At 38.5% G+C, this 24,865-nt stretch overlaps 1 protein-coding gene and 1 non-coding gene across 2 annotated transcripts in view; one reads left to right on the top strand and one right to left on the bottom strand.

Moving 5' to 3' along the window:
* The window catches only part of SLC49A4 (solute carrier family 49 member 4), a 98,711-nt gene that overhangs the window by 24,169 nt on the left and 49,677 nt on the right, over positions 1-24,865 (bottom strand). Inside the window, exons 5-7 of the mRNA XM_052638365.1 lie at positions 18,486-18,594; positions 7,824-7,891; positions 3,218-3,345 (exon numbers count right to left, since the gene is read on the bottom strand). Coding sequence (XP_052494325.1) covers positions 3,218-3,345; positions 7,824-7,891; positions 18,486-18,594 — 305 coding nt within the window. The remainder of the gene's footprint in view (positions 1-3,217; positions 3,346-7,823; positions 7,892-18,485; positions 18,595-24,865) is intronic.
* Positions 11,335-11,406, top strand: TRNAS-GGA (transfer RNA serine (anticodon GGA)). Its single transcript has one exon. It is a non-coding gene; the product is annotated as a tRNA-Ser (tRNA).

Below are 24,865 nucleotides of genomic sequence, written 5' to 3'. Positions count from 1 at the left end.
AGATGGAATTATGGTCTGACAGCTGGACAGTTCAGTTCAGTTCAGTTGCTCAGTTGTGCCCGACTCTTTGCCACCCATGAATCGCAGCACGCCAGGCGTCCCTGTCCATCACCAACTTCCAGAGTTCACTCAGACTCATGTCCATTGAGTCAGTGATGCCATCCAGCCATCTCATCCTCTGTCGTCCCCTTCTCCTCCTGCCCCCAATCCCTCCCAGCATCAGAGTCTTTTCCAGTGAGTCAACTCTTCGCATGAGGTGGTCAAAGTACTGGAGTTTCAGCTTTAGCATCATTCCCTCCAAAGAACACCCAGGGCTGATCTCCTTCAGAATGGACTGGTTGGATCTCCTTGCAGTCCAAGGGACTCTCAAGAGTCTTCTCCAACACCACAGTTCAAAAGCATCAGTTCTTCAGCGCTCAGCCTTCTTCACAGTCCAACTCTCACATCCATACCTGACCACAGGAAAAACCATAGCCTTGACTAGCGGACCTTAGTCGGCAAAGTAATGTCTCTGCTTTTGAATATGCTATCTAGGTTGGTCATAACTTTCCTTCCAAGGAGTAAGTGTCCTTTAATTCCATGGCTGCAGTCACCATCTGCAGTGATTTTGGAGCCCCCAAAAATAAAGTCTCTCACTGTTTCCCCATCTATTTCCCATGAAGCAATGGGACCAGATGCCATGATCTTCGTTTTCTGAATGTTGAGCTTTAAGCCAACTTTTTCACTCTCCTCTTTCATTTTCATCAAGAGGCTTTTTAGTTCCTCTTCATTTTCTGCTATAAGGGTGGTGTCATTTGCATATCTGAGGTTATTGATATTTCTCCCGGCAATCTTGATTCCAGCTTGTGTTTCTTCCAGTCCAAAGTTTCTCATGATGTACTCTGCACAGAAGTTAAATAAAGAGGATGACAATATACAGCCTTGATGTACTCCTTTTCCTATTTGGAACCAGTCTGTTGCTCCGTGTCCAGTTCTCTCTCAGAATTTTCCACAGTTTATTGTGATCCACACAGTCAAAGGCTTTGCTGTAGTCAATAAAGCAGAAATAGATGTTTTTCTGGAACTCTCTTGCTTTTTCCATGATCCAGTGGATGTTGGCAATTTGCTCTCTGGTTCCTCTGCCTTTTCTAAAACCAGCTTGAACATCAGGAAGATGATGGTTCACGTATTGCTGAAGCCTGGCTTGGAGAATTTTGAGCATTACTTTACTAGCATGTGAGATGAGTGCAATTGTGCGGTAGTTTGAGCATTCTTTGGCATTGCCTTTCTCTGGAATTGGGATGAAAACTGACCTTTTCTAGTCCTGTGGCCACTGCTGAGTTTTCCAAATTTGCTGGCATATTGAGTGCAGCACTTTCACAGCATCATCTTTCAGGATTTGAAAGAGCTCAACTGGAATGCGATCACCTCCACTAGCTTTGTTTGTAGTGATGCTTCCTAAGGCCCACTTGACTTCACATTCCAGGATGTCTGGCTCTAGATGGGTGCTCACACCATCGTGATTATCCGGGTCATGAAGATCTTTTTTGTACAGTTCTTCTGTGTATTCTTGCCACCTCGTCTTAATATCTTCTGCCTCTGTTAGGTCCATACCATTTCTGTCCTTTATCGAGCCCATCTTTGCGTGAAATGTTCCCTTGGTATCTCTAATTTTTTTGAAGAGATCTCTAGTCTTTCCCTTTCTGTTCTTTTCCTCTATTTCTTTGCATTGATCGCTGAAGAAGGCTTTCTATTCTCTTCTTGCTATTATTTGGAACTCTGCATTCAGATGCTTAGATCTTTCCTTTTCTCCTTCACTTTTCGCTTCTCTTCTTTTCACAGCTATTTGTAAGGCCTCCCCAGACAGCCATTTTGCTTTTTTGCATTTCTTTTCCATGGGGATGGTCTTGATCTCTGTTTCCTGTACAATGTCACGAACCTCATTCCATAGTTCATCAGGCACTCTGTCTATCAGATCTAGTCCCTTAAATCTATTTCTCACTTCCACTGTATAAGCATAAGGGATTTGATTTAGGTAATACCTGAATGGTCTAGCAGTTTTCCCTACTTTCTTCAATTTGAATCTGAATTTGGTAATAAGGAGTTCATGATCTGAGCCACAGTCAGCTCCTGGTCTTGTTTTTGTTGACTGTATAGAGCTTCTCCATCTTTGGCTGCAAAGAATATAATCAATCTGATTTCGGTGTTGACCATCTGGTGATGTCCATGTGTAGAGTCTTCTCTTGTGTTGTTGGAAGAGGGTGTTTGCTATGACCAGTGCATTTTCTTGGCAAAACTCTATTAGTCTTTGCCCTGCTTCATTCCGCATTCCAAGGCCAAATTTGCCTGTTACTCCAGGTGTTTCTTGACTTCCTACTTTTGCATTCCTGTCCCCTATAATGAAAAGGACATCTTTTTTGGGTGTTAGTTCTAAAAGGTCTTGGAGGTCTTCATAGAACCGTTCAACTTCAGCTTCTTCAGCATTACTGGTTGGGGCATAGACTTGGATTACTGTGATATTGAATGGTTTGCCTTGGAGACGAACAGAGATCATTCTGTCATTTTTGAGATTGCATCCAAGTACTGCATTTCGGACTCTTTTGTTGACCATGATGGCTACTCCATTTCTTCTGAGGGATTCCTGCCCACAGTAGTAGATATAATGGTCATCTGAGTTAAATTCACCCATTCCAGTCCATTTTCATTTGCTGATTCCTAGAATGTCGACGTTCACCCTTGCTGTCTCCTGTTTGACCACTTCCAATTTGCCTTGATTCATGGACCTAACATTCCAGGTTCCTATGCAATATTGCTCTTTACAGCATTGGACCTTGCTTCTATCACCAGTCACATCCACAACTGGGTATTGTTTTTGCTTTGGCTCCGTCACTTCATTCTTTCTGGAGTTATTTCTCCACCGATCTCCAGTAGCATATTGGGCACCTACTGACCTGGGGAGTTCCTCTTTCAGTATCCTATCATTTTGCCTTTTCATACTGTTCATGGGGTTCTCAAGGCAAGAATACTGAAGTGGTTTGCCATTCCCTTCTCCACTGGACCACATTCTGTCAGACCTCTCCACCATGACCCGCCCGTCTTGGGTTGCCCCGCGGGCATGGCTTAGTTTCATTGAGTTTGTATACATAACAATTACTTATGGTAAAAGCCCTACTGTCAGTGTATATATGCTTTAATAAACTGAAAATATTCATTCAAAATTCAAAACAGCCTGTGTTACCTGTGGTTAAAGGAAGGTGTGTGATGCTGTTCAAACAGGTCAGGGTGAACCACGTAGATGAGAGTGTAGCCCCAGAAAACAGGAGGAGCAGAATTAGTTTCAGCATGCCCCTGATAAAATCTGCAAACCTGGAAAGAAACAATGTATTAATCCTAGCTGGATTTTTAAAATACTCTTTATATCAATGACACACTTTCATTAAACAATAGTATCTTGAAACTTTTCAATGCATTCTTTTAAAAGCAAGTTTTTACGTTTTTAAAAACTGATACATTTTATGTGCTTGTGTGCATGAGTATCTGTATGTGATAAGTGTTGCTGTGTGATTTTTTTTTCCTTTTAAAAAACACATAAAATGTGATCTCTGTTATGTATCTATTAATATAAGTTACAGGATAGATTCTTAGTTTTTAATTGCCACTTTTACTTTCTTTATATATTTTTCTATAATTTCCAAACATCCTATAATGAGCACATAATGTCCTGCTGCTAAGCTGCTAAGTCACTTCAGTCATGTCCGACTCTGTGCAACCCCAGAGACGGCAGCCCACCAGGCTCCCTCGTCCCTGGGATTCTCCAGACAAGAGCACTGGAGTAGGTTGCCATTTCCTTCTCCAATGCATGAAAGTGAAAAGTGAAAGTGAAGCCGCTCAGTAGTGTCCGACCCTCAGCAACCCCATGGACTGCAGCCTTTCAGGCTCCTCCATCCATAGCATTTTCCAGGCAAGAGTACTGGAGTGGGGTGCCACTGCCTTCTCCGACATAAAGTCCTAGTCTTAGAAAATGGGCCAATGTTGATAAAAACTTACAAAGACAGCTCTCCCAAAATTCAAAGTCATGTAAAGCCAAATATAAATCCTTACATCAGAGCCTTTGGGGTCCTTCCTATATGATCTGGTTTCTGGCTCCACTTTCCCTTTGCCTTACTATTCTTCACTCCCACAGCCCTGCTTCTGTTTCTCCTACATACTACGGTTGTTTCCCCTAGCAGCTGTAGCTTCTGCCCCTGTCCTTGGAATGCTGGCATCTCCAGACTGTCACATGACTTACTTCTGCTTACTCCTCAGGTCATTCAGGTCTCAGTTCAGGAAGGCTCTCTGTGCTCATGGCCCTCCCCAACCCATCCTCACACTCTTTATTTTCTCCACGGTATTTATTGAAGTATCTCTTGCTTTTGCATTTATTGCTTTTCTTCCCTATCAGACTGTAAGGTTTGTAAGAGCAAGAACATACCTCTAGAATACTGAATGTGTTCTACAAAATTTGTTCATAATGGTTCATAGCATTTTAAGTTCTTGAAAATCCTGCTTTGTCTTGAATTATAATGAAACTCCTGGTAGAGGTACTTACTATTTAGTCATGACCAAAAACCTGTCCATTTGCCAACCGTTCTTCCTCATCTGCTGATGAACCACTGATTGTATAAGCACAACTGTCTGCCTCTGCCTGTACACAACTTACTCTGTCCTTCAGAATTGTTACTATTGTAGAAAAACTGATCCCTTCACAAATATAACATTTACCATGTTTTCTCTTTGCTTTTGTAAAATAGATTTTAATTTCTATTGTAATGATATGATTTGCAATACTCTCTTTCATTTTGCACGTATTTGACATGACGTGGTTAATCATGTTTGTAAGGTGTTATCTAGACTAAAACGACTTCCTAGGAGAGCTGATGCCATCTTTTGGTGGGAAAAATGATGCACCTTTGCCCAATGACTTTGCTTAGTTCTCTACTATGAAAGTTGACAAAAAGAAAATTCTTATGTACTCTGAAAAATGTTCCACAGCTTGATGGAAATGCTCCTCAAGAAAATCCAAAAGCTTTGTTTTAATTCTATGCTCATTACTTTTTTGGTTTATATTAAGTGATGTGGCATGAACTTACTGGTGAGATAGGCAGATGGCTGGTATGAGAGAATAAAACAGTTTTCTGGTACAACCAGTTGAGTGAAGTTGAACAGTTAGTAAGTTTTCCAGGGCCTGATCACATAAGACTAAAGAGGAGACCTAGTCCTTTCAAATGGGCTAATACCATCAAAGTGTACTGTTAAGACCAAAGTAGTACATTTAGTAGTAACCTCGAGCAGTATGTGAAAATGAAAGTGTTAGTCGCTCAGTTGTGTCTGACTCCTTGCAATGCCATGGACTGTAGCCTGCCAGGCTCCTCTGTCCATGGAATTCTCCAGGTAAGAATACTGGAGTGGGTTACTAGTCCCTTCTCCAGGAGAATCTTCCCTATGCAGGGATCGAACCTGAGTCTTCTGCATTGCAAGAATACTCTTTACCATCTGAACCGCCAGGGAAGCCCAACCTTTAGTAACATAAGCACACGCATGAAAAAACAATCACCTAAAGCACTCATGTCTATAAGGAGATTCCATTCTAGGGACCCCATAAAGGCTATTTTGAATATAATTTAAAATTTGATTTTAGGCTTAGAAGATATTATAATTGACTTTGGATTCCAGAGTAAGGGTTATACTTTTTAAAACTTCCATTTCAACAATTTAAAAACAGAAATGTCCTCATTCTAATTTTCCCCTCTAGTTCTATTTCCATAAAGTTAAAATTAAGGGTTTGTAGAAAAAATACAGAGAAAGGCATATATGTCTAATTTGTCCCTCTTTGACTGATGTGATGCTCAGAAAAGGATTTGGTAAATGATGACTCACTATCATTGGTTTGGAGATTTAATTAGAAAAATTAAATAGGATTCTTATCAAAAGTGATAGTATCATTGTAGTGATTTCATACAAATAGCTGTGCTCATATTCTTCTTTAGCTTTTTGATTTTATTATATTTCCTAACTTATAAAAACCTCAGAAAAAGTGATTTAGAAATAAGTGTCAATATATTCTTTTATTAGCCCAGAAACACTATGCAAACTATAAGGTCTAGATATAATATTATCCTGTGTCAATTATGTTTAAGTATTTAGACAGTTAGGTGTTTCACCTATCTTACTTGATCTCCCCAAATATGTAGCTATATTCTTCCCTTCCTGGTAAAGTTGATTACCCAATTTTGTTTTTTATTAAATAGGGTAAAATGATTTGGAAAGTGAATGAATATTTTTTTTTTTTTTTTGGCTTATAAACCACAGAACTTTATTTCTCACAGTTCCAGAGGTTAGAAGTCTGAAATTGGGGTGCCAGCACGGTCGAGTTCTGGTAAGGCCCTCTTCTGGGCTGCAGACTGCCGACTGCTCTCTGCGTCCTCACGTGGTAGAAGCACAGGGGAGCTCTCTTGGTCCTTTTTATGAGTCCTGATCCCATTCATGAGGGCTTTGCCTTTATGACCCAATCAGCTCCCAAAGGCCCCATCTCCTAATACCATCACACTGGAGATTAGGATCTCAATGGTTGATTTTGGGGAGACGAACTTTCAGTTTATACCATGTCTCAAGGGCCCCATCACCTTCTACCAACACACTGGAGATTAGAGTCTCAATATACGAATGTTGAGGGGACACATTCAGTCCATAATACTCATATTAATAAAGCCCAAGAAACTATACCCCAAACATTTTTGTCAACCTCACAGTTATTTCCTTCCTTTATAAGGAATATGTCTCAAAATGCTTCTGCATTTTCACTGCTTCCACATTTCACCTTGCCTTCACCCCTCAGCTAAGCCCCAAATCAACTCTCATGTGTTCCTCAAGCAGTCCTGACATCTCAGTAGTATCCTACATTGGTGATCGTTTCCTTCTTAGAGTGCATGACATTGCACTTCCCTAGGTTTCTTCCTACATGTCTGCTCACTCATTTGTCTTTGGAGTTTTTCAAACTCAGTCCTAAATTCTTCTCTTTTTTCTTTATACTATTTTCCTAGGTATTCCCACCTATAGCTGTGGCCTTACTTACTACTTACAGGTGGATGACTCCGAAATTCATATCTGTAACCCAGATCAAAAAGTGAATGAATATTATCTCACTGGAAACACCAAGAGTGGTTTTATAGGTAGTCACCTACATGAGTGACATTTTCATTCTTTTCTTTTTTTTTTTAGAATAAATGAGATTTTCCCTTATTCTGACTCATTCTAAAAATGTGTTGTCATATTGGGTTAAGATTAAAGAGAGTTTGATAAAACTCAAAGTCTTTATGGGCATTTTTCATCAAAATGAGATAACCATAGGGTCATACCTGTCAAAAAAGGCCAGAAATAAATATTTGCTAATCAGGATACTGACTTTTCATGGAAAATTCTAGATATGCTCCTATGAATGATTCCCTTCAATTCTTTTCTACTCCTGGTAACTATCAATCTGCCTTTATTATTGTATCATCTTTCCTTGAGTCCCATTTGTAGATGCTGTTCTTTAAAAATATGCAGAGAGGAAGCTTAATACACTGGAAATACATCTCTAGTCTCCAAGAACATTTTACAGTGGACTCCTGAGAAGGTTTCTTGCAGCAGCAAATTCTACCTACTGTGCGTGGATTTTCTTATAGCCTGAACAAGTGTCCTTTTTTTGACTTTTGCCTGTTTTACTTTTCCTTAAACGTTAATGTTTATCTAGGGTAGCTGAGTTTCCCTTTGGGCTTTTTTTTTTGATTCTGCTCACTCACACGTTTACCGTAAAATATTCTCACCTTGCCATAGCTATTCCAACAACACAGCCTCCAACTATAGACCAAAATCCAATCCAGCCAGCATCTACCTGTTAAGAAAGTGGCAGACACATTTAATACAAGATTATCATGTTGCAGTTTAGAAGGCATGGAAAAAACAGTCTTTAATCAGTATGTTAATAGCTAAATGGTGTCAAATTTAGGAAATACTATTTAAGAAAATGAATCAAATGAAAGGATTCATGTGTGACTAGTTAATACAAACTTATCTAAATAAATACCAGGAAAGTACTAGGCAATAATTAAGTGCTAAAATGTCTGGTCCAAGTCAAAATGTATTAAGAGAACACAGATGAATGGGGGAAAAAGAGGGTTGTGGTAGGAGAGAGAGAGAACACAGGTTAGTACCTGAGAAGACAAAGAATTTTGAGCTGGATTTCAAATGGACAGCTCGTTCTACTTCTGAAGAAAACATTTCCAGCCCTGTCATTTACTAGCTTTGTGACTCTGGGCAAATTAGGTCTTCTTACCTATACCATGGACGTGAGATAACTTGCACACAAACCTTAGATCAGCAGTCAACATACAGGAAGTGCTCAATAAAGGTCAGAGCTCTGGTTGTTACCCAATGATGTTTCTCCATCATCTAATGTCTCGCCTCTTCCCTACCTTCATGGACAAACTTGCTCAGAGCAATCTACAAATGCTGCCTACGTTTGCTAATCACTCACATAGCTTTAACTCTATGACTTGGCTTCTGTCGCAATGCGCACCCCATGTCTCAGTTTTCTCATTAGTAGGATGGGGATAATGAGGGTTTTTCTGAGAATTAAATAAGTTAATCAATGCAAAGTGCCCAATATCTGTTTGTTGTCAATACTTGACATTCCATGTGTTCTGAACAGTACTGGTGCATTTTGTCTTTTCTCCTTCCCCATCATGGACATCACAATTGCTTATTTTCTTATTTTGTACTTCTGGACTCCTGTAATAGCAATCTTTTTGCCCAATATTTCCAGAATAATTATTTCAAATCATTTCACTTCCCTGCTCAGAAACAGTTATTGGCTTTCTTTGTGGTTATAGGACAAAGTTCAAATTTGTCCTGGCACTTGGGTGCTGCCCAAACTAAATTCTATCTCTTAATATTTTTCTAGTCATATTTTTCATTACAGATGTGATAGAACTGGTCAGCTGTCCACCAAAATATATTATATCTTATCCTACCAGGGCATTTAGCTAGTTTACATGTTCTAGCCCATATTCAGCTACATTGACCACATGACTAAGTTCTCAATAATGGAAGTGGAAAAAAGTAAGGTGTGCCATCTCTAGGCTAGAACCTAGAAGGCAACTGTATGCCTCCTCCAATGCTTTCTTTCCCTCTCTGCCAGCTGGAATCTGGACAGTCAGCCATTTTCACCCATGCATGTAATGACAAGGCCCTAGGAGATAGAAGACCTTCAAAGTGGAAGCAACCTAGGTGTCTAAATCAGTGTAAGCAAGAGAGCAATCCAAACTGTGAACAACTGTCCTAGATTATTAGGCAAACCATCCTAGATACCTATGTGAATGAGAAACAAACGTCTTCTTCAGTCTCAGAATTTTGGCATTCTTAGCCTACTCTTGGGCTTCCCTGGTGCCTCAGACGGTAAAGCGTCTGCCTGCGATGCGGGAGACCCGGCTTCGACTCCTGGGTCGGGAAGATCCCCTGGAGAAGGAAATGGCAATCCACTCCAGAACTCTTGCCTGGAAAATCCCATGGACAGAGGAGCCTGATAGGCTACAGTCCATGGGGTCCCAAAGAGTCGGACACGACTGAGTGACTTCACTTTCACTTTCACTTTCACTAGCCTACTCTTAGTATTACAATAACTTTACACAAATCTTGCTCTACCAGTGTCTGGTGCCAGAAGCAAAGATAAATATTCTCTGGAGAAAAATAACACCAGAAACTTAAATCATCTCTATAGTTTTTCTTTCATACTACTCGTATGTGGGGCAAGAGAATTCTCTGTTCTTCAGAACTGCCCCTCTTCTTGCATTTAGCATTCATTAACACTATGGATCATCGAAAAAGCAAGAGAGTTCTGGAAAAACATCTATTTCTGCATTATTGACTATGCCAAAGCCTTTGACTGTGTGGATCACAATAAACCGGAAAATTCTGAAAGAGATGGGAATACCAGACCACCTGACCTGCCTCTTGACAAATCTGTATGCAGGTCAGGAAGCAACAGTTAGAACTGGACATGGAACAACAGACTGGTTCCAAATAGGAAAGGGAGTATGTCAAGGCTGTATATTGTCACCCTGTTTATTTAACTTATATGCAGAGTACATCATGAGAAACCCTGGGCTGGAAGAAGCACAAGCTGGAATCAAGATTGCCAGGAGAAATATCAATAACCTCAGATATGCAGATGACACCACCCTTATGGCAGAAAGTGAAGAGGAACTAAAAAGCCTCTTGATGAAAGTGAAAGAGGAGAGTGACAAAGTTGGCTTAAAGCTCAACATTCAGAAAACTAAGATCATGGCATCTGGTCTCATCACTTCATGGCAAATAGATGGGGAAACAGTGGAAACAGTGTCAGACTTTATTTTCCTGGGCTCCAAAATCACTGCAGATGGTGACTGCAGCCATGAAATTAAAAGACACTTACTCCTTGGAAGGAGGGTTATGACCAACCTAGATAGCATATTCAAAAGCAGAGACATTACTTTGCCAACAAAGGTCCGTCTAGTCAAGGCTGTGGTTTTTCCAGTGGTCATGTATGGATGTTGGACTGTGAAAGAAGGCTGAGTGCTTAAGAATTGATGCTTTTGAACTGTGGTGTTGGAGAAGACTCTTGAGAGGTCTTGGAATGCAAGGAGATCCAACCAGTCCATTCTAAAGGAAATCAGTCCTGGGATTTCTTTGGAAGGACTGATGCTAAAGCTGAAACTCCAGTACTTTGGCCACCTCATGCGAAGAGTTGACTCATTGGAAAAGACTCTGATGCTGGGAGGGATTGGGGGCAGGAGGAGAAGGGGACGACAGAATGAGATGGCCGGATGACATCACCGACTCGGACGTGAGTTTGAGTGAACTCAGGAGTTGGTGATGGAAGGGAGGCCTGGCGTGCTGCATTTCATGGGTAGCAAAGAGTCAGACACGACTGAGCGACTGAACTGAACTGAACTGAACTGAACACTATGGACTGAGGCCTATTATACTATGAAGTTCCCATAAACATTCTCATCTATCCTCTAGTCACTGGGGTCTTGCATCAGGTGAAGAACCACTGTATATCTGACTGTACAAACCCTGGTCCTTTCAGGCCATTTTCTGCTTTCTCTATTTATAATATTTGCTTTCGTTAATAACATTCTCTCCAATAATTAGTTAATTTCTTTGTTTGAATTTAATTAACTAATTTGGGACTGTCCAAATTAATTGGTGGGTGTCTATGTGTCCACCAACCCAGAACGTCTGTTTTTATTTAATTTTAAATTTCATTTTATTTAATACCTGGTATGATTCAGGTCTTCCCTGGTGGCTTAGAGGTTAAAGCATCTGCCTGGAATGCAGGAGACCCAGGTTCGATCCCTGGGTCGGGAAGATCCCCTGGAGAAGGAAATGGCAACCCACTCCAGTACTCTTGCCTGGAGAATCCCACGGACAGAGGAGCCTGGTAGGCTACAGTCCATGGGGTTGCAAAGAGTCGGACACGACTGAGCGACTTCACACACCATGATTCATAGTCCCTGTATCTCTTAAGAGTTTGTACAGAGAGATACTTGGAAGGGCTTCTCAGGCTTTGTAACATGAATCATAAGATCTACAAAATCAGCATCATCTGAATGGGTGCTACACTTTTCCTTCCTGAAGTTGAGTATGCTTGGAATACCTGCCATCCAGAAAAAGAGGAAATTAAAAGGTTTTCTCCTTATAGTAAAGATACACTAGGTAATTTGGGTTAATTTTCTGGTTGCAAAGCAGAAAATCTGGAGTGGGAAATATGTCTGAAGGCAGTAGAGAGTCAAGTAAGTAATTCATAATTCTGGAACCATGATATAAGATGAGGAGGAAGCCCGGGTATTTGGGGGCACTTTTCCCTTAGGGATGTGTCTACTGATTTCAGAAAAGGTAGCTAAGGGGCTGAAAAGCTCCTGACAGCCTCATGAATCTAGGAAGAAAAAAAAATACCAGTTTGAGGCCTGCTCTTAGGTGGTTGGCCTTGTAGGAAACCCCAGGTTTTAGCCAGGGACTATACCTAAGAGCGGAGAAAGCGATGGCACCCCACTCCAGTACTCTGGCTTGGAAAATCCCATGGACGGAGAAGCCTGGTGGGCTGCAGTCCATGGGGTCTCGAAGAGTCGGACATGACTGAACGACTTCACTTTCACTTTTCATTTTCATTCATTGGAGAAGGAAATGGCAACCCACTCCAGTGTTCTTGCCTGGAGGATCCCAGGGACGGGGGAGCCTGGTGGGCTGCCATCTATGGGTCGCACAGAGTTGGACATAACTGAAGTGACTTAGCAGCAGCAGCTGCAGGATACTTAAGAGCAGGCTTCCCTGGTGGCTTAGTTGGTAAAGAATCTGCCTGCAATGCAGGAGACCAGGGTTCAATTCCTGGGTCAGGAAGATGCCCTGGAGAAGGAAATGGCAACCCACTCCAAAATTCCTGCCTGGGAAATCCCATGGATGGAAGGAGCCTGGCGGGCTACAATCCATGCGGTCGCAAGAGTCAAATACGACTTGGCAATTAAACCACTACCATGCCTAAGAGTGGTGTAAATGAGAAATGGAACTTTAAAGAAAAAGAAAAAGAAAAAGAAAGAAATAGAACCATATTCTGAGGGACTAAAACCCAGTTTTAAATGATCTCAATTCTTGAAACTGGATTAAGTGATTCTTAGACTCCTAAGAAAAAATATAAGTACTTTCTAGAGGAAAAGAACACCATTTCAAGCTTAAGTTATCACTAAAACTGAAGTTATCACTACAACTTAAGTTATCACTACAACTATGTTGAGCACTCAGTCAAAAATAACTGAACACATATGAAAACATGAATGAATATCACAAATATAAAGAGACCCACAAGGGATCTAGATAAAGGGATTAGGAAATATAGACTTCAAATAACCATTTTTAATAGTTTCAAAAACAATAAAAGACAAGATCAAGCATTTTTACAGAAATTTGGAAACTATGAAAAAGCATCGAATAAAAACTTTATAACTTAAGAACATAATTAACTCATAGGTGAGTTTAACAGCATATTAGAGCTGAAAACTGAAATTATAAGTTGGAAGAAAAGCTAGGTAAAATATTCAGTTTGAACAGAGAAAGGCAAAGGATAGAAAGAACAGAGAGTAAAAGACATAGGAAAGAAGTGTGAAAGTAGAACATGTACGGTTAGAATTACTGAAGGAAAAAGAAATAGAGAAAATGAAACATAAGCTTTGAAGGGACACTGGCTAAGAATTTTCTGAAACTGATGAGACATTAAGCCACAGTTCAAGAAGTCCTACAAACCTTGAGCAGAATAAATGTGTTTCATTTTGAATTGGTTTTTTCAGTTCAGTTCAGTTCAGTTGCTCAGTCATATCTGACTCTGCGACCCCATGAACCACAGCACACCAGGCCTCCCTGTCCATCACCAACTCCCGGAGTACACCCAAACTCATGTCCATTGAGTTGGTAATGCCATCCAACCATCTCATCCTCTGTCGTCCCCTTCTCCTCCTGCCCTCATTCTTTCCCAGCATCAGGGTTTTTTCCAAAGAGTCAGCTCTTCATATCAGGTGGTCAAAGTACTGGAGTTTCAGCTTCAACATCAGTCCTTCCAATGAACACCCAGGACTGATCTCCTTATTACCTATTCTTATTTTTTCAATTGAAGCATACTTGATTTACAGTATTATATGAGTTTCAGGTGATTCAGTATTTTTACAGATTATATTCCACTAAAAGTTATTGCAAAATAATGGCTCTAATTCCCTGTGCTATAAAATAAATCCTGTTGATTACCTGTTTTATACACAGTAGTTTGTCTTTCTTAGTCCCATACCCTAATTTGTTTCTCCCCATTTTCTTCTTCCTTTTGGTAACCACTAGTTTGTTTTCTATATGTGAGTATGTTTCTGTTTTGCATATACATTCATTTGTAATATTTTTTTGATTCTGCATATAAGTGATATATCTGACTTACTTCACCAAGCATAATATTCTCTAGGTATATCCATGTTGTTGCAAATGGCAGAATTAATTCTCTTTTATGGATGAGTAATACCCCACTGTGGGCCTCCCAGGTGGCTCAGCGGTAAAGAATCTGCCTGCAAAGCAGGAGCTGCAAGAGACGTGGGTTTGATCCCTGGGTCTGGAAGATCCTCTGGAGGAGGCAGTGGCAACCCATTCCAGTATTCTTGCCAGGATAATTCCATGGACAGAGGAGCCTGGTGGGCTACTGTCTATGGGGTCGCAAACACTGAGTGACATGACTCAGTAACTAAGTATACACACATACTTGAGGCTTAGATGGAATGAAAGGGTTCTGAGGACCTTGGACAGTCCTGGAAGAGGTAAAAGTTCTAATTCATAATAGATGTTAATAAGTGAAATGTGCATTCTGTACCCTCTAGGATAACCACTAAATAGTAAGAGACTAAAACTACCAAGCTAATAAAAGGGGAAAACAGAGTAGTAAAAAATACTTAGTCCAGGAGAAAGAAGAGAAAAAGGATAGACTAGATTGGAAAAAAATGAAAACCAATGATAAGGTGGTAGATCCAGACTCACATCTATCAACAGTTGCATTAACTGCAAGCGGACTAAATATTCCAGTTAAAACACAAAGAGTATCAGACTGAAATGAAGGGAAAACAGTATCACAAGAAAACTAGACGGCTTTATCAGCGAAATCTACCAAATATTGACAGAAAAATAAAATCCCCACACCATCAAACTTACATAAACTCTTTCAATAACAGAAAAAGAGGAAACATTTCAGAAGTTCTTTTCTGAGGCTAGCAAAATCTTGATACTAAAATTGAAATGGCAGGACAAGATTAAAAAAATTATAGACTAATCTCATTCAGGAATATAAATGCAAAAAATCCTAAACAAAATGCAAGCAAACTGAATTCAGTGATATATAAAAACTATAATAACTCACTGACAAAATGGATTTAGTACAGAAATGCAAGGTAGTTCAACATTTTATAATCAACAAATGCAATTCACCATATCTGCAGTTTAAAAGAGAAAGACCAGATGATTATCTCAGTGTTGAATTTTATTAAATGTATTTTTCTCCATCTAACTGTCATTAGTTACAACTGATATGAGATGTATGCAGAGAGGTGAAAATATCTATGGATAAATAAACAAGTGAATTTAATAAGGTTGCTGGATATAAGATGAGCTATACTTCAATCACTTTAAAAAGCCAGCTATATTTCTACATGCCAGCCAACGAAAAGTAAGATTTTTAAAGTTACCAATTATAATAGCTTCAGAAAACACCAAATACCTGGAAATAAATCTACCAAATATATAGAAGGTGTTTTTGAGGAAAGAGATTTAGAGAGACATTAGGTAAGTAGATGAGAGATATAATGATCATGATTTTGAAGACTTACTATTACAAAAAAGTTAATTCTCCAACTGACCTAGAGATTCATAAAATTCTAATCAAAATCTCAAAGAGTATTTATTCTACTAGACACTAAAACTTATTATAAAACTAAAATACTGCAGACAATTTGGTATTGGCAAAGAGACAGATAAATAGACTAGAGGGAAAAATAATTTAGAAACATCCATGCACATAAGGGCATTTCATTATGACAAAGATGACACTGGACAGTAATGGGGAAAGAACGATCTTTTCAAAAACTGGTGTTAGGTTAACGAAGAACTATCTGGGACAAAAGAAATTTAATCCCTACCTTTCAACAAACACACAATTCAATTCTCGGTTTAAATGTGACAGGAATAACAATAAAGTTTCCAGAACAGCACTGTTCCACAGAACTTTCTATGATGATGGAAATATTCTATGTCAATACTGTCTAATATGGTACTCGTAAGTTGCATGTGGCCGTGAGTACTTGAAAAGCGGTTGGTGCTATTGAGGAAGTTAATTTTTCATTTTAATTTTATTTCAACTAATTTAAACTATTCACATTAAATAGCCACATGTAACTAGTGGCTACTGTACTGGATAAGAGTTCTGCACCATAATATATGGGTTGGTGCTATTGAGGAAGTTAATTTTTCATTTTAATTTTATTTCAAATAGTTTCAGTTCAGTTCAGTTGCTCAGTCATGTCCGACTCTTTGTGACCCCATGAACCACAGCACGCCAGGCCTCCCTGTCCATCACCAACTCCCAGAGTCCATCCAAACCCATGTCCACTGAGTTGGTGTGCCATCCAACCATCTCATCTTCTGTTGCCCCCTTCTCCTCCTGCCCTCAATCCTTCCCAGCATCAGGGTCTTTTCAAATGAGTCAGCTCTTCCCATCAGGTGGCCAAAGTATTGGCATTTCAGCTTCAACATCAGTCCTACCAATGAACACCCTGGACTGATCTCCTTTAGAATGGATTGGTTGGATCTCCTTGCAGTCCGAGGGACTCTCGAGTCTTCTCCAACACCACAGTTCAAAAGCATCAATTCTTCGGTGCTCAGCTTTCTTTATAGTCCAACTCTCACATCCATACATGACCCCTGGAAAAACCATAGCCTTGACTAACCGGACCTTTGTTGACAAAATGTTGTCTCGGCTTTTGAATATGCTGTCTAGGTTGGTCATAAGTTTCCTTCCAAGGAGTAAGCGTCTTTTAATTTCATGGCTGCAATCACCATCTGCAATGATTTTGGAGCCCAGAAAACTAAAGTCAGCCACTGTTTCCACTGTTTCCCCATCTATTTGCCATGAAGTGATGGAACCGGATGCCATGATCTTAGTTTAAACTATTCAAATTAAATAGCCACATGTGACTAGAGGCTACTGTACTGGATAAAAGAGTTCTACAGAATAATATATGGGAATAGATTTTTGAATTTGGAGCAAGAAAAGATTTCTCTCACTCTCTCTTTTGGAATACCATTTCTGCCTGCTAAATCCAATACCTAGACTATCTCCAAACTGGTTTCTATTGACTACATCTTTTGTTTTTGTTTTTAAATAAGAACCATATCTTCCTAATTCTTTATATATCTAATTTTTAAAAAATTGTCTACTATATGCTGTGGATGATACAATATAGAGATTCTGGATAATCTTTTCTAAGATAGTTGATTTTTGAGTTAGTACGCCATTCAAGTAATGGCAAATCACCTTGAACTTGTGTAAGATCAATTTTGCACCTTTAGTAGTGAAGAAGATTAGAAACCAAGTTGTTTCTCAAGTTCCTTTCACTTGGCAGCCTTCAATCTCCAAATCATGTCCTCTGCAGATTTTTGTCAGGGCTTGGTTTTAGGTTTTGTTCATGGTGGGTCCAAGAAGAATAGGCTTTACTCTATTGAGGGTATGGTCCTTGATTCTAAAGTTTGTTCTTTCTGCTGTCTCAACAGAAGCCTAAGATATTAACAAGTTGTTAATGAGGTCTTACCACTGGATGCTTGCCCTCTGCTATACTTGTCCTGGCTTTCCACCCCACAGCAGTCTAATAAGTCTGCGGTAGCTTTGCCTTTTACATGTGCAGTCCATTCCTCAGCCAAGCCTTCCTGGGGAGACCACTTTCACACAGCTTTCCTCTTTACAAAGTAGTAAGAAAAAGGCAGCCAGGTAGTGGGCATGAAACGTGAATAGGTGTGTCATAAAAAAAGGATGTCACTTAAAAAGCTGTCATGGAAGTCACTACAAGGGCATACAACTGCACAGTCATCAGCACATCTAAATTTAAAAAGACTAACACTGCCAAGTGCTGGTAACAATATGAAGCAAGGAGAAATTTCATGTACCGCTGGTAGGACTATAAATGAAAACAACTACTTTGGAGGAGTTTGGCATCATCTATCAAAACAGGCACACCCTGTAACTAGCAATTCCATTCCTTGATAGATATCCAGCAGAAATGTATATAGAAGTGCCCCCAAGGTATGAAAATATCCATAAAGCACTGTTTATGACAGCCTAGATGTAGACATTCCAAAAGTTCATCAAAAGAAGATTGGAAAAGTTGTTTATTCATACAATGGATCAGTGTGCTAGATTTCTTCCATTTGACCTTTCTAGTCTCTCTACCCCTTTCTACCATGCTATTTGGAAGCAAGGAGAAGGAATGGATGTCATCAAGCATATAGATGAAATGGTTATTTTTAAGGAAATGAGATACTGAGACTGAAGACAAAGTGAGGAATTAGATGTATGAATTGCCTTATATTTAATGGTGGGATCTTCATCTTTATAAACCAAGAATCAAGGATCCTAAGATTTTTTCATTCTTTATTTTTCTTTTATTAGCATCATTAATCATATGTGAAATTCATGGTGGTTAACAAAATCCAGGAAGAAAATCAATATTGTTTATAACTGTTTCATAAAGATCTTCCTTTTGCAGCAGTGATATAGGACAATGCTTTACCTAGGCATTGAAGTTAAATGTAAGAAGAGGTAGACAATATTCAGAATTTCAGTGAACTAAAAATACCTACAAGATATTAAGAAATAAAACGCTTACTTGGCTGACATGCACTGGTGTTAAAATTAAGTCCAGAACTCCAGACCAGCCAGCAAATACACCAAGTGGTATGGCATATGCTAAAGCAATCATCAAAAATCTCAAATTGCTGTAAAAGAGAAGAAAAAGAAAATATTATTACAAGTCCAAAATCTAGAATTTAAACTCTTACTCATGAAAAACTAAGTCATTTGGAAACTGAAACACCAGAATCAGAAATAGAAAATATTTGTCAGTTTAATAAATTTGAAGTTCCTTAAATTTTTTATTTTATATTTATAAGAATAATGTTTTTTATTCACATTATTTAAAAATGTCACTGTTTATTATATAGATGAATTACCAACAATATTTCATAGAATGAGTAGGCACCTTCTTTTTTTTTTTTAAAAAAGCTCTTATTTGTAAAGATAAATTACTGTTTCTTCTGATGAACGGGGGGGGGGGGGGGGCGGTAAAAAAGATTAATGAACATTTAAACAAACTGTCTACATCCAAATCACAGAATACAACTGAGCAATAAAAAGGAGTAACTACCAATACACAAAACAACCTGGATGAATCTCCAGAGAATTATGGTGGATGGAAAAAAAGCTAACTCCAAAATTGTATGTACTATATGACTCAATTTATACAACATTCCTGAAGTGACATTATGGTAATGGGAAACAGATTAGCTGGTTGTCAGGGGTTACAGAGTAGAGTGGGAGGGAAGCAGATGTGGCTATGAAAGGGCAATAGGCGGGATCCTTGTGATGATGGAAATGTACTATATCGTTATAAGAGAAGTGTTAATTTTCTGGTTGTGATATTGCACTATAGGTTTATAAGATGTTACCACTGGGGGAAACTGGGTAAAGGGCCCATGTTATTTCTTTTTATTATTTCTTAAAACTGCATGTGAATCTATAATTATCTCAAAATAAAGTTTAATTTAAAAATGCAATGAGTTAGATATCATTCACAACAGCTTTTTAAAATTTTTTAAACTGTAAAATATTTAGGAATAAACGGGGAAGACACAGGAGGGCACAGACGATGATTTAAATAAACAGAAACAGTCCATACTGTCAAGTTACCACCAATTCATCTATAATTCACTGCAATCACAATTAAAATTCCAGGTGAATTTTTAAAAGAAATCTAAGAATAAAGTTCATGTGGGAAAATAAAAGTCCTTGGAAGGCTAACTCATCCTTGAAAAATGTGAAAAAGGAAGTCCTTGTCCTACCAGATATTAAGACAAACTGCACATGCAGAGTAATAAATATAGTATGGTATCTGCTCAAGAACAAAGAGAACAATGAAGGAAAAAAGAGACCCAAGACACAGAAACTCAACCTACAGTAAAAGTGGCACGACAAAAATCAAATGGCTGAGGCCTGTTTAGTGAACGGCACTAGTTCATTTTACAGAGAGGAAAAGCCTCCCGGTATTTAACACCATAGACTAACACAGAGTCTAGGCAGACTAAACACGTAAATGTGAAAGAAAAAGAACAGGAAGTTATAAAGAAGACATTCACTGAGAAGATTAGTAAACAGCTGACATAATGGGAATAGATATTTGAACTTTTAAAGATCAACAGGGAATTTATATCTAGAATATGTAAATCATTAAGAAAAAGAAACTACCGAGACATGGGTAGAATCTATGAAGAGGAATTTACAGTAGATGAAACCTAAATGGCAAACAACCACATGAGAGTCTCAAACTTACTAACAACCAGAAGATGCATATTGAACAAAAGATATATTTATTTTTACCCACTAGACTCGTGAAAATTAGAAAGATGGATAATGCCAAGTTTGGCAAGCATATAGGAAAATGGGCATTGCTGATGAAAGTATAGACACGTGTAGGCATTTTTTTAGAGCAATTTGACAATACTTGGCAAATTCAGCTTAAAATAGCTGATGATCCAGCAATGCTGTGTGAGGTCTGTTTTCCAAAGAAGTCTTAGGCCTACAGCGATGCATATTAGGATGTCACTGCAGTGGTATTTGTGGTGACAATGAGTTGGAGGCAGAGTACACAATGGGAACGGGTATAAAAAATGTGATGGTTTCATACCACAGAGTACAGAGAACTAGGTATACACAATGCACAGAGATATATCTTGAGAACAGAGCTCTACTGCCACAAAGTCAGAGTTATCCAGGCATCATGTGCCTTCTGATGGGAGAAGACAGCAGGAGGTAGCCCTGTAAAATCAGAACCAAAACCTGCATCAGAATGCAGTTCGAGCTAACCATTTACAGGAAATACAGAGGGCAGAGCGGCAAACTACTCTACAAAGAGATGACCAACACATTCCAGACCTTGGAGACAGAGAGTGGCTCCTCAACAAACAATTACAAAGAAAAGAGAGGGAGATGGAAGGAAACCTAGAGATTATAAGGCATTTGAGCCAATTGCAATGCATGGATCCAATCTAGATCCTGACTTGAACAAAAAGCACTGATGACATTTATGAGACAATTGAAACACCAATTTGATAGTAGCAAACCACTGCTAAAATGTTTTCACTGTAACAATGGTAACTTGTTTACGTTTTAAAGAGTCCCTATCTTCTTAACATAAACATGTTAAAATATATATGGATGAAATGATTTATCATTTGGGATTTGCTTCATGATACAGGAAGAGGGAAGTCTACAAATGAAACAATATTGGCCACGAAGTGGTAATTGTTGATATTTGGTTATGTGGATATGGAGGTTATACTGTTCTACCTTCCTATTTCCAAAATATAAAGTATTTTATAAAAACCACATAGTGTTTAGTGAAAAAAGCCAAACAGAATGAGATACAAAATATGTCACTGTTTAAATAAAAATAGAAGCATACAAAACAATACAAATGTTACAAAAGCACAAAGAGATACACATAAAATGCCTTTGAAAGGTGGCCTAGGTAGTAGGGAAAAGGGAATGGGAGTGAGAAATATAAAGAAAAGAATGAATGAATGAATGAAAGTGTTCACATATCCTGAAGCAAGGAACATGTTCAACTTAACTCTCTACTCTTCTAAGTCTAAAAGCCAAAAGCAACCACCATCATCAAACATTAAACTGATACGTAAAGGGAGAGAAATGTTTACACTAGGTTACACAGGTTATGCAAGGAGATCCAACCAGTCCATTCTGAAGGAGATCAGCCCTGGGTGTTCTTTGGAAGGGATGATGCTAAAAGCTGAAACTCCAGTACTTTGGCCCCCTCATGCAAAGACTTGGCTCATTGGAAAAGACTCTGATGCTGGGAGGGATTGGGGGCAGGAGGAGAACGGGACGGCAGAGGATGAGATGGCTGGATGGCATCACTGACTCGATGGACATGAGTTCGAGTGAACTCTGGGAGTTGGTGATGGACAGGGAGGCCTGGCATGCTGCAATTTATGGGGTCGCAAAGAGTCGGACATGACTGAGCAACTGCACTGAGCTGAACTGAACTGATGCAGAAAGAAAATATATGTGAGACTGAAAATACGTTGCAAATTTCACAATGGTAAATGTAACTTATTGCAGCAGAGTAAAAATGACATCTGTTGCGTAAAAAAATTTTACAATAATTAGTCAGTGTGAAGTTAGTGAAGTCACTCAGTCGTGTCCGACTCTTTGCGACCCCATGGACTGCAGCCTATCAGGGTCCTCTGTCCACGGGATTTTCCAGGCAAGAGTGCTGGAGTGGATTGCCATTTCCTTCTCTAGGGGATCTTCCCGACCCAGGAATCGAACCCGGGTCTCCCACATTGCAGGCAGACGCTTTACCATCTGAGCCAACAGGGAAGCCAAGTGGATAATATTAAGGGATATGTTCAACAAATACACAGTGAATTTTATAAGAAGCTTCTTTCAAAGTCAAAAATGAATCAAGAAAATTCGTTGTCTGAAATCTGAATTAAATGTTCAACAAATATTTTAAATTGATTTTTACCAAATATGAGCCTATATTTGGTCAGCTATAAAATGATTTGGATTTCTGCACAAAAACAAAAATGTTTTTAGATGGAGAAATGGTAAAGAAAATTATTTTATCTATTGAAGTTTTGTTTAAAATTATGAAGAGAAAAAGGATTCTACAGAAGTGAAAGATCTTCAATTAAGGCCTAAACAACTGCCTATAGATTATAAGACCTTTCAAATAATATAAAAAATGTGTTGATTCAAAATTTGAAAAATTTCAAGTAGTTATCTTTAACTTTAGACAAATAGTACAATATGGGAGATAATGTTCAATGAAAACTTTAATAGTAAACAATGAAATCTAAATGCAGACCAAGTATTTCGAATGTAAATTTAGCATTTAAATTGAGATGTGCTGTAAATTTAAAATACACATTGGATTTCAAAGATTTTCTATGAATAAAAGAATGTAAAACATCTCATTAATAATCTTGGAATACTATGTGTTGAAATAATACTTTAAATATACTGACTTATATAAAATATTAATAGATTTTATTAATATTATTAAAATTAATTTTACATGTTTCTACTTTTTAAAATAAGGCTACTAACAGTTTTAAAATTACATATGTGGCTCCCAATATATTCCTTTCGGACATTAATATAGAGGATACAAAGATAGTTCTTGACCACAAGCAACTTACCATCTGTGGGAGACAGGAAGACTAGAAAAGAAAGAACTATTCAGGGAGAGTTGTTATGAATCAATAAAAACTCATCACAACTAATCAGAGAAAAATCTCAAAAGATAAAATCTAGTGGCCCAATTACAAATCATAATCACCAGCGATGGTCTGCATATAAAGGAATCAAATTCACTATTGGGCCTTCAAGTATTTGAAGTCTTCAAGAATATAATCTAATTCCTTTTAAGTTGTAGTAATAAACATTTAATTTCTCAAACTATGATCCCACTGGAGGTTCAAGATGATTTTAAGTGATATGAAACAAATATTATTTATTTACTTTGTATTAACTAGCACTTATTTATTTTAATATGTATTAAAATATATAATGAATAAAGTAATTTGTATATTAGGAAAAATGTAATAATCACATTAGACCCATGATTTCATACCATTATGTAATGTTTCCTTATAAAAGAGAATTATTTAAATGAAAGATTTGATTTTAAAAATATTAAGTAAATAACAGTATAGGTGTTAATACAGAGAAGGCAAAAGTTATAAAGGTTTTTCCTTTAAGCAATCTTTAAAGATAGATTTCTGATAGGAAAACCCTCTAAAATATTTAATCAGTATTTTATCAATTATTTACAGCCTGATAAATAGGTTGTTGAAAAACTACTGTCTTAAATTATCTGAGATAAATGTGAAATTATCCTAAAGGTGCTAACCAAAACCACTCAGTGACTTTAAGTATATTTACCTTCAGTAGGTTCAGTTCAGTCGCACAGTCATGTCCAACTCTTTGCGACCCCATGAATCGCAGGACGAAGGCTTCCCTGTCCATCACGAACTGCCGGACTTCACTAAACTCATGTCCGTCAAGTCGGTGATGATATCCAGCCATCTCATCCTTTGTCATCCCCTTCTCGTCCTGCCCCCAATCCGTCCCAGCATCAGAGTCTTTTCCAATGAGTCAACTCTTTGCAGGACGTGGCCAAAGTGTTGGAGTTTCAGCTTTAGCATCATTCCTTCCAAAAAACACCCAGGACTGATCTCCTTCAGAATGGACTGGTTGGATCTCCTTGCAGTCCAAGGGACATGCAAGAGTCTTCTCCAACACCACAGTTCAAAAGCATCAATTCTTTGGCGCTCGGCCTTCTTCACAGTCCAACTCTCACATCCATACATGACCACTGGAAAAATCATAGCCTTGACTAGATGGACCTTTGATGGCAAAGTAATGTCTCTGCTTTTGAATATACTATCTAGGTTGGTCATAACTTTCCTTCCAAGGAGTAAGCGTCTTTTAATTTCATGGCTGCAATCACCATCTGCAGTGATTTTGGAGCCCCACAAAATAAAGTCTGACACTGTTTCCCCATCTATTTCCCATGAAGTGATGGGAACACATGCCATGATCTTAGTTTTTGGAATGTTGAGCTTTAAGCCAACTTTTTCACTCTCCTCTTTCATTTTCATCAAGAGGCTCTTTAGTTCCTCTTCACTTTCTGCAATAAGAGTGGTGTCATCTGCATATCTGAGGTTATTGATATTTCTCCCGGCAATCTTGTTTCCAGCTTGTGCTTCCTCAAGCCCAGCGTTTCTCATGATGTACTCTGCATATAAGTTAAATACGCAGCGTGACAATATACAGCCTTGACGTACTCTTTTTCCTATTTGGAACCAGTCTGTTGTTCCATGTCCAGTTTCTAACTGTTGCTTCCTGACCTGCATATAGGTTTCTCAAGAGGCAGGTCAGGTGGTCTGGTATTCCCATCTCTCA

This window comes from Budorcas taxicolor, chromosome 1 (assembly GCF_023091745.1).
Source record: "Budorcas taxicolor isolate Tak-1 chromosome 1, Takin1.1, whole genome shotgun sequence".
NCBI lineage: Eukaryota > Metazoa > Chordata > Mammalia > Artiodactyla > Bovidae > Budorcas > Budorcas taxicolor.
The sequence above is the reverse complement of the archived record's forward strand: the minus strand, read 5'-3'. Positions and strand labels throughout refer to the sequence as shown.